This window comes from Sycon ciliatum, chromosome 1, assembly GCF_964019385.1.
Source record: "Sycon ciliatum chromosome 1, ocSycCili1.1, whole genome shotgun sequence".
NCBI lineage: Eukaryota > Metazoa > Porifera > Calcarea > Leucosolenida > Sycettidae > Sycon > Sycon ciliatum.
The window spans coordinates 15,427,088-15,442,034 of NC_088643.1; the positions used below are offsets into that span (position 1 = coordinate 15,427,088).

Sequence of the window (14,947 nt, forward strand, 5' to 3'; positions counted from 1 at the left end):
CCATCGCAACCGTGCACACATCAACAGCTGCACAAGGCACCAAGACAAAATGTCCTGCAGGTACCGACAACTCCATCTCAAACACCACACGAGATGAGTATACCACAGGGTCAGCCACACTCTCGGGCGCACACGCCGGGACAACGCCAGGTTGAGCCATGGGTTCAACAACCCGTGCAGACAATGAATCGTCAAGGGCAACACGAGAAGAATACGACGAAACAGGTACATCGTCGGAGCATGCATCAGAATGAGGAGTATGAGTATTACATGAGGAGGAAGTATTACGCGGAACAATACGATCATAGGGCGTACGTGACGGAGGACACCCAGAACCAGAAACATGCAACGGAACAGACACATCGCCAAACATCACAACACCACGAGCAATGTCTAATACACCACCATGCTGCAACAAAAAATCGGAACCAAGAATCATGTCGCAGTGAATACCAGGAGAGACAACAACCGTGTGCTGGAAAGACAGATTTCCTAGCGACATACACAGATCCATGGATCCAACTACAGGAAGTTGTGCGCCATTGACTGCACACAACCGCGGAGCAGACTCTAGAGGAGGTCGCTCTGTCAAATTAGGCAACAATTTAGAATGCACTAACGACACACTTGAACCAGAATCAACAAGAGCAACAACAGGAGACAAAGACGAAGACGAAAGACAAACATCAACGTGCACAATAATGGGTGAGATCGCACCACATACCTCCTCGAGGGGCTCCACTCGGACGACTGACGGCGGCCCCGTGTCACCAGTCCAACCTAGTTTTTTGCGTGCGGGCAAGATGCAATGAAGTGGCCCTCTTCACCACATCCATGGCACACTCCACGGACAGGCCTCGCAAAACTCTGGCCACGACCACGACTAGGCGCACCAGCACCAGCACGAGCAACAAAACGTACATGGTCTTGCTGGGGTCGGGTGGGGCGATACAGACTCACGCTCTCCATTTTCGCCTCCAAAGCAGAGAGACGTGAATCAAAACTCGACAAAAGCGAAGCCAACTGGTCTCGCTCAGATTCCGACTTCAGTGGACCGACTGCTGTGTAGGGGTCACGACCATGAGCAGTGCGACGGGGCTTCACTTCCGGAGCAGCAGCAAATACGGGCTGTGCGTACTGGTGAGGTACGGTGCGGGCCTGCTCGCGAGCATAAATAGCACCTACCTCGATGGCCTGTTGGACCGCCGCATCCAAATCAGTGGGCCGAGGTGACGCCAACGCCAAGCGCAAATCCTTCGATGCCTGGCCATCAATAAAAAGTTGCAAAAGCATTGAATCAAGCAGTGCACCTTGTTGTCCTGGGTAGGCTTGACGAGCGAGCTGACGAAGTTCCGTGGCATACCCGTGCTGAGTTTCACTGGCCAGCTTCACTCGCTGGCGAAGACTGGCCTCGTGCATCAATGCTTGCTGGGGCGGCTCAAGACGGACATGCAGAGCCTCGACTGCGTCGGAAAAGTTTATGTCAGGCGTGTGAGTTAGAATTTCGGTGAACATCTCATGAGCTGTACCAACAAGGCGAGCAGGTAGAAGCCGTAGCTTTTGGTCGTCGTCGTACCCACTCAACTCGCATGTGTGGACGAAATGCCTCATGTACGTGGTGAAATCTTGGCCTGGCTGATTTCCGAATGTCTCAGGAAGCAAAACTGGCTTCGGCAGTGGACGTGCATGTTGTGTGTCTGTGTCCGGCAAACGAAAACGATGGGACAACCCTTGTACCGGCGAACTCTCGCGCTCTTCAGCAATGTTCATGTCACAGCCAGCTTCAGCGAAGCTATGCTCTAGCTTTTCTTGTCTCTTGGATTTCGCTGAACGGCCCATTGTGAGAAAAAATTGTTTTTGTATTTTTGAATTTTCGAAAAAAAATTATCTGCAAAAATTTCCCGTGGACTCGATCGACGCCTCGATCAACTATCGATCTAAATCTATTACGTAACCTATCGTGCGTATAGCGGCAAACAACTAAATTTGGCAGAGACAATTCCAAATAGGCAACTACTCGTACTCTATCTACGGACACAGTGTAGCTAGACTCTACTACCCAGCTAGCAGATATCCTAACAAGACACTAGACAGCAGCCAGTATGCACAAAACACGGACACAGAAAATGTTCTGAAAATGTTTGGCCAGACAGGTTGGCGCCAATGCTTGACCTATGGACTGTAAACCATGGTAAACAATGCATGCAACAAGAAAACGACGAGCAGAAAGAAACACAATGCAGAAAGGAAAATATCGACGAAGAGATCGAGAGTGGATGAGGATATGGTTTCACTTGCGTGGGCCTTCGTGGTTCTTCATAGTCGGCGACCTCCGAAGGCGTACATACTCCGCCAGCGATGTAGTGGTGGACGTTTTCCGCTGCCACCAGTGTTAGCTGCTCCCGGCTAATGATGCCCCTCACACCGGAACACAAGGGTTTTATATGATTGGATAATTAGAAGTATTCGATAAGAGTGTAGACAGAAGGAGAACAGGACAACGACAACTCAAGACAGACTAGAACAGAACAGAACCTGGAGCATGCGCTCTTCTATGTGAGTGGCTCATTGCCAAGGGGAACGAGCGGGAAATACGAATAGTGAGTATTCAGGTCGTAGCATACATACACCTATTACACTACATCGACTGCTAACGTTATGCATTGCTAAGTCTGGCATACGAGCCATCTTCCAACTCTCTGAAGGACCCCCACTGCTCCCCTATTTGCCAGACTATCAATGCCTCAGCTCCACCAGCTGTACGTACAACGTCTGCTTCTCTTCGTCTTCCGCTGCCTTCATGGCAGAGCCAGCTCACTGCTCCAATCCTACTACTCCCTCATTGCCACGGATGTGGACAGAAGTTGTGTCACGCGTGGTCAGGTCAGCCAGCTGCTCAGAGTGCCGTTCCTACCTGGTCCCTCAGGCCGTAGCTCTATCGCCTTTGTTGGCAGTACCACATGGAACTCTCTCCCTGCTGATATTCGCGCTTGCGACGTACGCCATACGTTTCAAGCATTGCTGTCTGGCTATGACCTTATCTCCCTCCTCAACTAGCTCTCCGATGTTGTGCCTACTATGTCTTCTTCACAGATTCTGCCTGAACAGATGCTCATCAATTATGTTCTTGTCCTCTATCCTAGTCCAAATCCTGCCTTGCCCATGCATGAAATGCCCGTACTAAATAGTCTATAGAACAAGAATATTGGATATCATACTTCTCTCATCAACTATGATAATACCCATTTCATACCCCCCCCCCTTCATAAAATTAATACCTACTGTTTTCTTTAAACACACGGCGAGGAGACAACAATTTGATAACCGCAATCAATAAAACTAGCTGAACCGACATTTGTGTACTTTATTCAAACAAGTTTTCGTACAACACTCATCAGGAATCGTCGTTCCCTACACCATTTCTTCATATTTTCATCGTTTTATTGCACATCGTCTCCACCGTTTTTTACATTGCATGATGTGTTATCACGTTGTCTTTCCTTCCTTTCTCCTTTGTTCATTTCTCGCTTTGATTGTTAAAATTCACACTTGTAAATTTCACTGTTGTTCCTCTTAGTGTTATTTCTCTATAATAGTTCAATTTTTGTTTCAGTGTCCTTTAGTACAACGACGATTCCTGATGAGTGTTGTACGAAAACTTGTTTTTTTTTTTGTATTGTATTTTATTATTTTACTTGGGCATTCCCAACAGACCCTAAGGTCTTCTTACAGGGTGCCCAAGATGAATGAAATTGTTAAGTTCCTGGCGAAATGAATTGGGGATATGATTTGTGCGAAGGGATTCGGGAAGCGCATTAAAGCGGTCAGCACCAAGGAATGAAATAGATCTGTATCCAGCTTGGGCTTGCACAATGGGTAAGGAAAGGGAATAATTGACTTGGCCGCGGGTTACTCTGTCTGTGTGAGCGCAGTCACGGCGAAGGGAGAACATGTCAGAGAGGAGTGAACTGCAGATATTGTGGATGCAACGGAACACGAAGAATATGGACTTAGTATGATATCTTTTGTCTAAGCTAATTATGTGGTATCGCTGAAGCAAGTATGATGTCCGCGTGAATGTGTCATGCTCAAATATGCATCTAAGGGCTCTCTTACTTATGCGTAGCAGCTGATCTCTCACATTGTCAGCGAGGCAGTGGACATAGGCAGTGCTGGCGTACTCGAGCTTGCTCTGGACTACTGACAAGTAGAACTGCCTTCTGGCCTGGACAGCAAGGTTCCTCCTTCCACGTCGAAAAGCACCTAGTTTCTTTCCGATGTCTTCCCTGAGGGAGTTAACGTGGGCACTGAAACTTAAAGTTGAATCGAGAGTCAGTCCTAGATACTTAACTTCGTCAGACGGGGCAATAACAGTCGAACCACAGACAATGCTCAGGTTAGGTGGGGGATGTGAGCGTCTGCTGTGGATCAGTAGTACTTGGCTCTTGCTGGAGTTCAGGAGCAGGCCGCGATCTGTGAGGTGCTGCTTAACCACTGAAAAATCGTCTTCTAAGTAAGACATGAGAATTCGTGGACACTTTCCAGAGGCATACATGGTGGTGTCGTCTGCATAAAGAAGGCATTGGGAACGCAATGGCAGAGTGGGGACAAGTCGAGTGTAGATGCTGAAGAGGGTAGGGCCTAGGACGGAACCCTGGGGAACGCCCCTAGTGCAGGTTCTACAGTCACTTGAGGTTCCGTTCACTTCTACGCGTTGCTGTCGGTGAGACAGATACGACTTGAACCACTCAAGAGCATTTCCACGGATCTTCAGATTGTGAAGGTCATCTATTAGCGTTTGATGGTGGACGCGGTCAAAGGCTTTGCTCATATCGAGCAGCAGTACGGCCGTATAGTCTCCGGTATCCATGCTTCTCTGCCAGTTGTTGATGGCAAGTGTTAAAAGGTCCTCAGTACTGTGGTTCCGCCTGTATGCAAACTGTTCATTTGGAATTGCTCCGGGTGTGATGTCCAGATGGTCGTGAAGCTGCTGGAGCACTAGTGATTCCAAGACTTTGGAGATAATGGGCAGTAGCGAGACTGGGCGATAGTTGGAACTGTCGTAGGGGTCGCCTTTCTTAAACACTGGACACACAGACGCTAGTTTGTAGGCTGACGGTACCTTTCCGCTAGACAATGACTGGTTGAAGATGGAAGTTAAGGAATTGGCCAGCTCGGCGGCATGGTGTTTCAAGATGTAAGCTGGTATGCCGTCTGATCCAGATGCTTTCGTGGTATTCAATCGTTCGAGAATCTTCGTTACTGCTGCTGTTGTAACGGGTTGGAATTCGAGAAGGCAGTTGTCTAAACAGTCGTCCGCCGGAGTGTCTGGGGTCGTAAGAGCAGCGCGGTGTTCATCATGGACGATATTGCCTAGGGTATCTGACAAAGATGAGAGGGAGGCTTTCGGTGTGGGGTGGGATTTTCTCCTTCCAGTTAGTTGATTCAGCACTGCCCATTGGAGTCTAGGATTTCCTGTAGCGGCACTGAACTTATCTTTGTAGTACACACTTTTCAGTTTGCGGTTTAGTAAAGTTCCTTGACGACGTATTGCACGATACTGCTGTCGGAGGCGGTCATCCATGGGGTGCTTTATTAAGGCGCGGTGGGCTGAGCTTCGTCGATGAAACATCTGTTTCAGCTCTGGGGTGACCCAGGGCTGGGGGCGGGGTTTGGAGTAAGCTGCGCGCTTCTGGGTAACGAATGGTGCAAGATCATCTAGTACTGTCATGACACTTTGTTGCCAGTGGCTTGCCGCTGCATTTAGAGTATAACCGCCGGATACATCTGAGGGGTCAAGGATGTGTTTGAGAGCTGCAGACGTTACACTACGGTCAAGGTGAGCCAGGCTAGGTTGGCGTCTTCGAGAGAATTGCTCGTGTGGCTGTTCAAAGTTGGCTCTACTAACACGGACAGAGAGGCCAATAAGATGGTGGTCGGACAGGCCATCGACGCTGTGAACAAATGTACTATGAAGAGACATGGGAGAGGAAGACGGAGCAGCCGTTGTCATTGTTGTCGGTATGAGTGCAAGGTCTAGGCATGACTGACTAGGAACTCTGGTGGGCTGTAGTATGACGTTTTGTAAGCTGTGGTCAGCGCAGAGGCCTTGTACATAGCGGGCGTTTGGGTGAGGTGGGACAGAGAGCATGTTGACATTGTAATCACCGAGGAGGAGGATGTCCGGACATGTCGCGGAGGCCATCTGCACGCTATTGTCGAGCTGCTCCCAGAAATCCACATGGCTGTCGGGAGCGCGGTATACGCAGCCGATGGATAGAAATGGATTCGTTCGGCTATGGGTGTGCAACCCAACGAATATGGTCTCTAGCCTGTCGTTGACTTGAAGTTGCCTGGATTTCAGTTGTTCCTGCACATACATGGCAACGCCGCCACCCTTTCTGCGATCAGCTCGGTCCCGGCGATAGAGAGTGTAGGCTGGTATAGCAAGATCGCAATTCATCACAGTAGAGTCCAAGCATGTTTCACTGATTGCTAGCACATCGATTCTGTACTTGTACATTATGCAATGGATTTCATGAGTTTTATTTCTTAGGCTACAGATGTTGATGTGGGCGATGGTTAAGCTCTTGATGGGTGAAGACGGACAATCAGGCACTGTTTGACTGGATGGATAGTTACAAGGATTTCTTAAAATGTCAATTGCTGGGTCAGCGACGACATCTGTTGCTCGGAGATGAGGTGAAGTAGCTGAGAGGGAGTGTTGCTGGTGATTTCTTGGACACCCTGATGAAACCTATTGTGTTGCCAGCTCATCGATTTCAGTTGCACTGTATGGGGTGCCATCTGGGTTCAAAATCTCACCATACGGTAGCGAGCAACGGATCTCCTTTTGGCGGAGTTCCTTATACCTAGGCAGGGCCTGTCGTCTAGCAATCTGCTGTTGCTTGGTCAGGTCGTTGTTCACGTACACATCTTGATCATTCAGTTTCAAATCCAGACGTTTACGGTACACTGACAACTTGGCCTCGTGGCTTTTCATGCGTAGCCTCACTGGCCTGGCCTTGCCCTGTACGGCTTTGCTGGCGGAACCAATGCGCTCTGCAGAGAGTATTTGGTCAGCACTAATCTGGAGGAGCTGCTCACATCTGGATGACAGTGCTACGCTGTCCTCATTGTCCGCTTCGGGGATGCCCCTGAGAATAAGGTTTTCCGACCTCTTCACCCTCTCTACCTCCTCTGCTATGACCTCGGCAAGCTGCGTTGCACTGTGGCTCCCAGCTGTCTGCCACGCGTTTCCACGTGGTGCATTGCTTTGCACCGCACTCCTGGTACGGTACGCAGGGTCATCATCTCGAGTACGGAAAGTCCTCTCCATCTCCTCCACTCTCACTTCAAACTTCGTCAGCTTCTCTCTCAAGGAGCGATTTTCCGCCATTACACTTTCTAGCTTCAGGGAGATTTCTTGAAAGATGCTGTTTACTCTCATACTCATATCCTTCTGCTCCCGCAATATCTCGTTTAACGTGCTGCGCATGGACGCAGTGTCGTCCTGTTCCGCCTGGCTCCCGTCATAACAGGTGTTGTCAATTTGCTGTCGCAGGCCGTCAGGAGGCGAGCGATCCGCCGCGGGAGACTTTCTGCTCAACCTCTCAGGAGTTTGGCGAAGAGAAGACGACTTCACACCTGGAACTGCTACTGGCAGCCTGCTTGGCTGACTGGCTGGCATGCTGGGGGGGAACAAGGGGGGACTTTGACCAGAGCTCAAAAACCTGCAACAAGTTCCTACGTCACAAATCCAGTCCAATTGTTTGAATAAAGTACACAAATGTCGGTTCAGCTACTTCCTCCGCGTCATCGAAATTGTCGCAGTTTGACTAGTGACTTGTCACTTGTTACTGACAACTCCATAAACTAAGCCATTCGAAACTTATTACACAGTATGATAGTCTGAAGACTAGAGTAACGTTCTAGGACAATTGGACTGAGAGTTTTCATGCAGAGATGAAGTCCTCATCGTCGCTGATGTCAATGGACGCAAAAATATCGTTCCCAAATATTTCAACGTCAGGCGAAATTACTGGTCAGTCGGCGTCACGCATTTTTCACAAAAATTTGCGTTTCACCTGCTGGGAGAGTATGCGTGTACTCGAGTCTCATCCTGAGCACGTTTTTTTCTTTCTTTTTTCAGCTCCAGTATAGCTGTATTTTTCATTGCAAAGCCCTCCTCGATTGATGTGTTCGTTGTTCAAACGAAGTGGACATTCAATCATGAAGGCAGAGGACATATGAGCCTGATTGGAGTTTCTCGTGGCATAGGACGGCCACACAGAGACACTTTGGGATTTTCTGAATATAAAATACCGTACGCACGATGCTGAGATCAATTTGTGCGATATCAAATTGTTTGTGATCTACCACATCGAGCAGAACGGGATCCAAACACAAGCTTACCGACGGTTAGGCTGCCGACCTGACTGGACAAATGATCCCTGGCTTCAACAGACGCCAGAAGTCGGACACCATGTCCTTTGCCGCGCCGTCCATCTCCAAAAAGAACTCCATCTTCGTCGTGAAAAGGCTTGAAATACTCAATATTCAACGGAGATTCGCGGTCTCACCCTTTCTCAGATCGAATCATTTTTTGTTGTAGCAGTTGCAGGGCAGATCCCTGCCACTACTTCAACAGAAGATGGCTCCAAAGCATGCCTGGAACAAGCCATATCGAGGTTGCAAGCCACCCCTCTCAGCACTTTTTTCGAAGAAATTCGAAATTTCAGTGGTGGAAGATATACTATGAAGAGAATTTCAAAAAGTATGTTTCGCGGATCGATCGCTCAACCTACGTCATTCAAACTTTGCAGGATGGTTCAGACGTACATGCTAGGCATGGAACCACAGAAGATGATATCATAGCTGACACACAGAGTCACACACACAGCAGATTCGTGTGCACAGATACTGAATTAGTGGACGTCGTCATCTTCTTCCCGCTGATCTCAAATGTACTATGACGTGCTATTTCGCCTGACGGGAAGGTTGAAAGTTGGTCGCGCCTCATCTCAAACGCTTTGACTTTCTCCACAGGACAAGAGCTGCTATGCTTGTCGTCTGCTAGCTCTGGATGATTTCTACTTCACCACCAACGAAGCCTAGTAAGAATACACGATCGTTGCGAGGTCGGTTGATTACCGTCGGCGGAATCACCTCGGAATCACCTCGATCTTGAAAATAATGAACTTTTTTTTAGCCGTGGCATGCCCACAGCTCATGCAGGTAAGTGTAGTATCACGTCCAGCGCGCCCTCTTTTTCAGCACTGGTATACCATGGTACGGCACCTGCGCGTGCATCACTAGCACTACGTGTAGAGTCTACACGGCTCTTGCAGGTACAATCATGTACTAGTAGTAGTACTGAGTGTCTCAGCCAGAGCGACAAATTTTATCGCTGTTGCAGGCATTTAGTTTGCCGACCCCTCGATGTTTCTCCAAGCGCTGCCACTTGTTCCACGAAGTCATTCTCACCCCAGCTAAGGTAAAGCAGTGATGGGGCTTGAGTGAATGGCCATAAGCACGAGAAATGTGCAGGCTGCAACACCTGACTGATCTCAGCGAGTCGAAATTACCAGCGCAGCGACATCAGCGAAGAAATTGCGTCTAGTTCAAAAATTCCAGCTTCCAATAACAGAAAATAGAACTTTGCCGTCACCCTATACTGATGACTATCGCCTATGTCCGATCCATTGCCTCTGGTACGAGTGCTGGTGAGTAAATACCGCATTTTACATCAAAAGTCAAACTGCGACAATTTCGATGACGCGGAGGAAGTAGTTTTATTGATTGCGGTTATCAAATTGTTGTCTCCTCGCCGTGTGTTTAAATATTTTAAATCGAGATACACCCAGCCTCAGATAGATTTTCTGAATCTAACGCTGAAAGCACGTTTTCATTACCGTAGTGTCGCCCTTAATGTAGTTTTTCTTAGACGGTGTTTAGACAATGGCGTATGTCCTAGCGGTGTAGAAAAGCGTGTTCACCGAGCCAAGGCATACCACACGTTGAGATTGCCAGGTCCGGTGACACGGTTCCCTACACCATTTCTTCATATTTTCATCGTTTTATTGCACATCGTCTCCACCGTTTTTTACATTGCATGATGTGTTATCACGTTGTCTTTCCTTCCTTTCTCCTTTGTTCATTTCTCGCTTTGATTGTTAAAAATTCACACTTGTAAATTTCACTGTTGTTGCTCTTAGTGTTATTTCTCTATAATAGTTCAATTTTTGTTTCAGTGTCCTTTAGTACAACGACGATTCCTGATGAGTGTTGTACGAAAAATTGTTTGAATAAAGTACACAAATGTCGGTTCAGCTAGTTTTATTGATTGCGGTTATCATACTGTTTTCTTTCCTTTCATTTCATCTTCTTTTCCGTTCCTTTCTTCTTCATACACATTTTAAACATTTTCATCATATTGTGAGAGCCGTGGGCCAATAGCCCCGGTGAGAAGGCAGTCTTGCCTGTTCATATGGTGAAGTAAAATAAAGAAACAACAACAACTCTTCAAGTAATACACACGCACCATTACATTCATTCACACAGTATCACATTCATCTGCCACTACCTTTCTCACATACACTATATTCACACATTGCAAAGGTGCAAACTTCGCTTTTTGTACTTGTTAGCTGCTGTATTTCTACCTGAAACCATATTAGCTACATGTATATAAGTGTGTGTTTTAGTTATTACATTTTTATGTGACGGCGTTCCACTGATGACAGTCACACGAAAACGTTATGGAACTTGACTTTCTTCATTTTTGCTGCTGTTATGAGTGCACAATTTATCTTATTTATTGCCATTTTACGATTATTGTCTCCTCGTCGATTGTTTGGCCAGTATGACTACTATTATGGAGTATTCACTTCGTCTTGGGGTTTAGACATGGGGAAGGCGCCATACAGGGGTGGTGAGCCTGCCTTTCGGCACCGGGAATACAGCTAGCTCGACTCTGTCTCTACTGAGTGAAGAGAGTGATTTTAAAAGATTGATATGAGCAAATACAGTGGCATCATGAAAGAATAAAACCAAGAGTATAGTTATAAGCCCCCTGGGGGTTATGTTTTCTTGATTAAACTATATGCTCGCTCATATCACAACCATAGCAACGAATAAAGTGTTACGGAACGTTTTCGTTGCTATGGTTGTGATGTGAGTGCGCATATAGCTTTATTCATTTCATTAAGATGATTGTCTCGACGTCACCTTTTTAAATATCATGGAAGACTTGGGGTTATACTAGTGTACTCCTGAAGTACATGCCGAAGGAAGTTTTTGAATTGACGAGATTCCGCTTAAAACAGTTCGAAATGAGAGAGCCGATGCTCACTTCCACGTGAAAATTCGCCTGCGGTGCTCTTCAGGCACTAGCCGTGCAGCAGATTCGTGTGTATATTCAGGAATATCAGATGATTGAGCCTTTCCTGGAGGGTTGTGCCGCATAAGTAGGACTCGACCCTCCGCATGGCTGATAAAGAGCTTGCTGCATTATATTTCTTGATGTAACATTGGTCCGGCTGCCGCCCGACCTGCCGGACATGTTCCTATGCCCCGGACCCGTGGGTCCTTCTTGCTACAAAAGGTGAAAAGAGACTAAAGGGTCATGCACGTTCAGGGAAATTCCCCAAGCTACAGTCTAGACGAGTCCTTGTCAGTTCACCAAACAACCTTGATCCAGCATTGGATTGTTCAAACTTTTGCAAAAGAAGGATCCACAAGCGTGATTCGCATCACACACACTCATGATTACTTACTTCTACAAAACTCACTGGTACTTGGCTGCCGTCCATGCTTGCCCACGAAGGCTGTTGCTGCTGTTGCTGCCGATGGCGTTGCTGGTGCGCTGGCTGTGGCTGCTCCTGGGGTTACTCCCGGGAATAAGGTGATGCTTGCGACCGCGCTGGTGAACCGCCAGACCACCCCTGAGATCTCTACAAGGAACGGAGAGATAACCAAGAACATAATTCACCACAATATATGAAGCGAGTAGCGCATTCACCATGCACATCTTTTGCGAGAGGTTGATAACAGGATTAGGATATTTTCAGAACAAATTCACCATGCATATCAAGAGCTGGAGCACATAATAAAACGGTGCCAACTAGCGGGTATTTGGGTCACACTTACCGTATCACTATTATCAAAGATACTGTAAAATGGGTAACGTTTGCGACAATAAATGTTTGCGTTTTACAAATTGAGAATGGTTTGCGCAGTTTAATGTTTGCGATTGAATACACATTGAATAGATACTTCTTTGAACGTTACACGGTGCGAGTTTGCGTCGTTCAAAGTTTGCGATTCGGGGCCTCTCGCAAAATTCGCAAACATTTTTACGTCGCAATAGTTGCCCGTTTTACAGTATCACAAAAATCACATAGGTCCTTGCAATGAAGGATGACACGACATCATCACAATTAGGAGTTTCATGCCCAGCTGGCAATCACAAGGTGACTAATTTGATACAGGAAATGCCTGGACTATCCCCATTTATACAGTAAGATAGTCCAGTATGGCGCTAGGCCTGAGGCGAAAGTTGCTAAGCGTGAACAGGTAGGTTAGAACTTAAGGGAGGGGGGGGGGGGTGCTAGCTTGTGGATGCATTTGCTGACCCACTGGGCATGGTGTTGCTCAAAAGTGATACAATTTGTGTAGAATGGATGGTAATATACGAGGCGCGGCTACACAGCCAGGGAGTGTGAGAACAGGCTTACTATTGCCACTAGCTTAGGAGGTGCTGCACCACGTGATGATACTGAAGCCCATTTTTTAGGTAGCAGCAGCAACTAATTACTTGTTCATGTGGAAACATTTGGGGACAAGCTCTATTCCACTACAGGTGGTATTTAGTCTGTTTTGCTCGCACACCCCCCCCCCCCCCCCCTCTCCCCTGACCGTGGTACCTGCACCCTCTCTTTTACTCTCCATTTTGCACCAATTTTAGCACTTCTGAGCAGTGAAAGATAGAGATCTGATTTACAGTAGCATGTGCTGCAGGGAGTTAAAATGTTTATTCATTATTCGTTCATCACTTCGACTAGCCTGCATCCAGTAGCAACTGACTTACTTCTGTGGCTTTCAGGTTCACCCATCGCTATGTCTTCCACGTACTCTGGTTTGTTCAAAGTGTAAGGCCAGACTTACAGTACTTTGACGGACTTTCCGTAAATGTATCACCATAGCATCCTCGGCTACTCAACAATCGTTCCATTCCTTTTTCCTCAAAAAATTATTATACTGCTAGCCGTACAAATCTCAGGAAGCATACACGCCGGTTGGGGTGCGACATTGGAATAAAAGTACGACGACAACAAAGACAAGGGAGAGGCAAGGGAAATGCGAAGGTGAGAGGTGGAGAGCCAGGTTCTCAATATTTTTGGTTTCTACGAGTACGACACCCCAATGCAGAGCAACGACGGAGTCTTTTATGTGTGCTCGCTTCTACATGTAGATCTACATGATCTACGTGCTTCTCGTCTTAGTTCGTTCTACAAAGCGCCTTAGGTATCATGGAAGCATGTACTGTCGTGGACATGGAAATCCGGTCGCACGTCTAGCGGCCCCAGGGCGCTGGCCATGCAGCCGTGGGTAAGCAGTACACACATGCTGCAGCGCGCTGGACGCATCGGATCAAGCGCTGGTTTTTTCCCGGTCTGGATTTCCATGTTCACGACAGAAGAAAGATAGTGGCCTGCTTTTGCACAAAGCCTGGCATCACATTTCCAGGAAGCTAGCGCTTCCACGAAGCGTAAAACGCGAGAACCTACTCTCCAGACTGTACAGTCTAGTCCTGCATGTAGATAACGATTATTTTACTGTCTTGACTAGGCCTCGACCAAATATGCTTGCGCATATTTCCGCATATTTTGTAAGACAGTTCATATTATGGCATATTGAGCGAGAAAGGGAATATTGGAATTAAGCCAGCATATAATTCAAATATTCTGAAGAAAATGAGGACAAAACATTCATGTTATGGACAAAATGCGTTCAGAAATGCCTTTTATGGATGAATTTGGAATGGTTGAGGCGTTTGCTACATTTCCCCAGGGATGAACACTATCGCTACGGTTGCTGGGGACACACACCAGCCATACTATTCTGCATGTGTTTTAATTTACACCATAAGCATGATAGCCGTGAAGCCAATGAATATTCCAAGGTTGTAATTTTACTGAAATGATCTACACTTTCTGCTTATGTCGAGCATATTCTGGCATATTTGGGCATATCTTTTTGCATATCTTGCTAAGCCTTTGGCATTATTATGCCCGTTTTCCCTGATATGCGACGGGCATAATAATTATGCTCTTTTTTTTAGCATATTTGGTCGAGGCCTAGTCTTGACGTCGACCAAGCCAGGGGATACAGCCTTACACTTGAACTGAGTTACAGCCTATACTTACACTGTACAGGACTCAGGTCAGGAGTTACCATGGTTACCTGGTTGTAGTTCCGGTGGTAGATCTCCATGGACATGATAATCGTGATAATCATGGTGAATCAAATGAAGTGCCATGACCATAGCCTAGGCCTGTCCGGATTATGTTTTGCATATTTTTCGCATTTTTGGGTTTTTTCAGCATTTTCAACACTTTGAGCATATTTTGCATGCTCATCGGCAGCCTCGATCGAGTGCACTTGGCTCTGAAGAAGCCATACAACCAACTATCGAAAACAACCACATCCTTCGCACGCGCTTCCTCCATGTGCACTTGGAACGACAAGGTTTTACGCCATTTTGGTTGCCATGGTAACGGCAGCATATTTTTCCGCATTTTGGGTGAATTTTTGAATTTTTTGAAAGATTGTTTTTGCATTTTGGATAAATTGCCAAAAAATTAACATTTACCATTTTGACCCTTCAAAAAACGCATAATCCGGACAGGGTTAAATGCCAAAGACTCAAGATGCACGTCACCTA

The 14,947-nt window shown here is 46.9% G+C and overlaps 1 protein-coding gene across 1 annotated transcript in view; it reads right to left on the reverse strand.

Annotated features, from left to right (window-relative positions):
* Positions 1 to 14,947, reverse strand: part of LOC135816557 (ras-interacting protein RIP3-like) — a 46,116-nt gene that overhangs the window by 25,243 nt on the left and 5,926 nt on the right. Inside the window, exon 2 of the mRNA XM_065329776.1 lies at positions 11,793 to 11,954. Coding sequence (XP_065185848.1) covers positions 11,793 to 11,813 — 21 coding nt within the window. The 5' untranslated portion in view covers positions 11,814 to 11,954. The remainder of the gene's footprint in view (positions 1 to 11,792; positions 11,955 to 14,947) is intronic.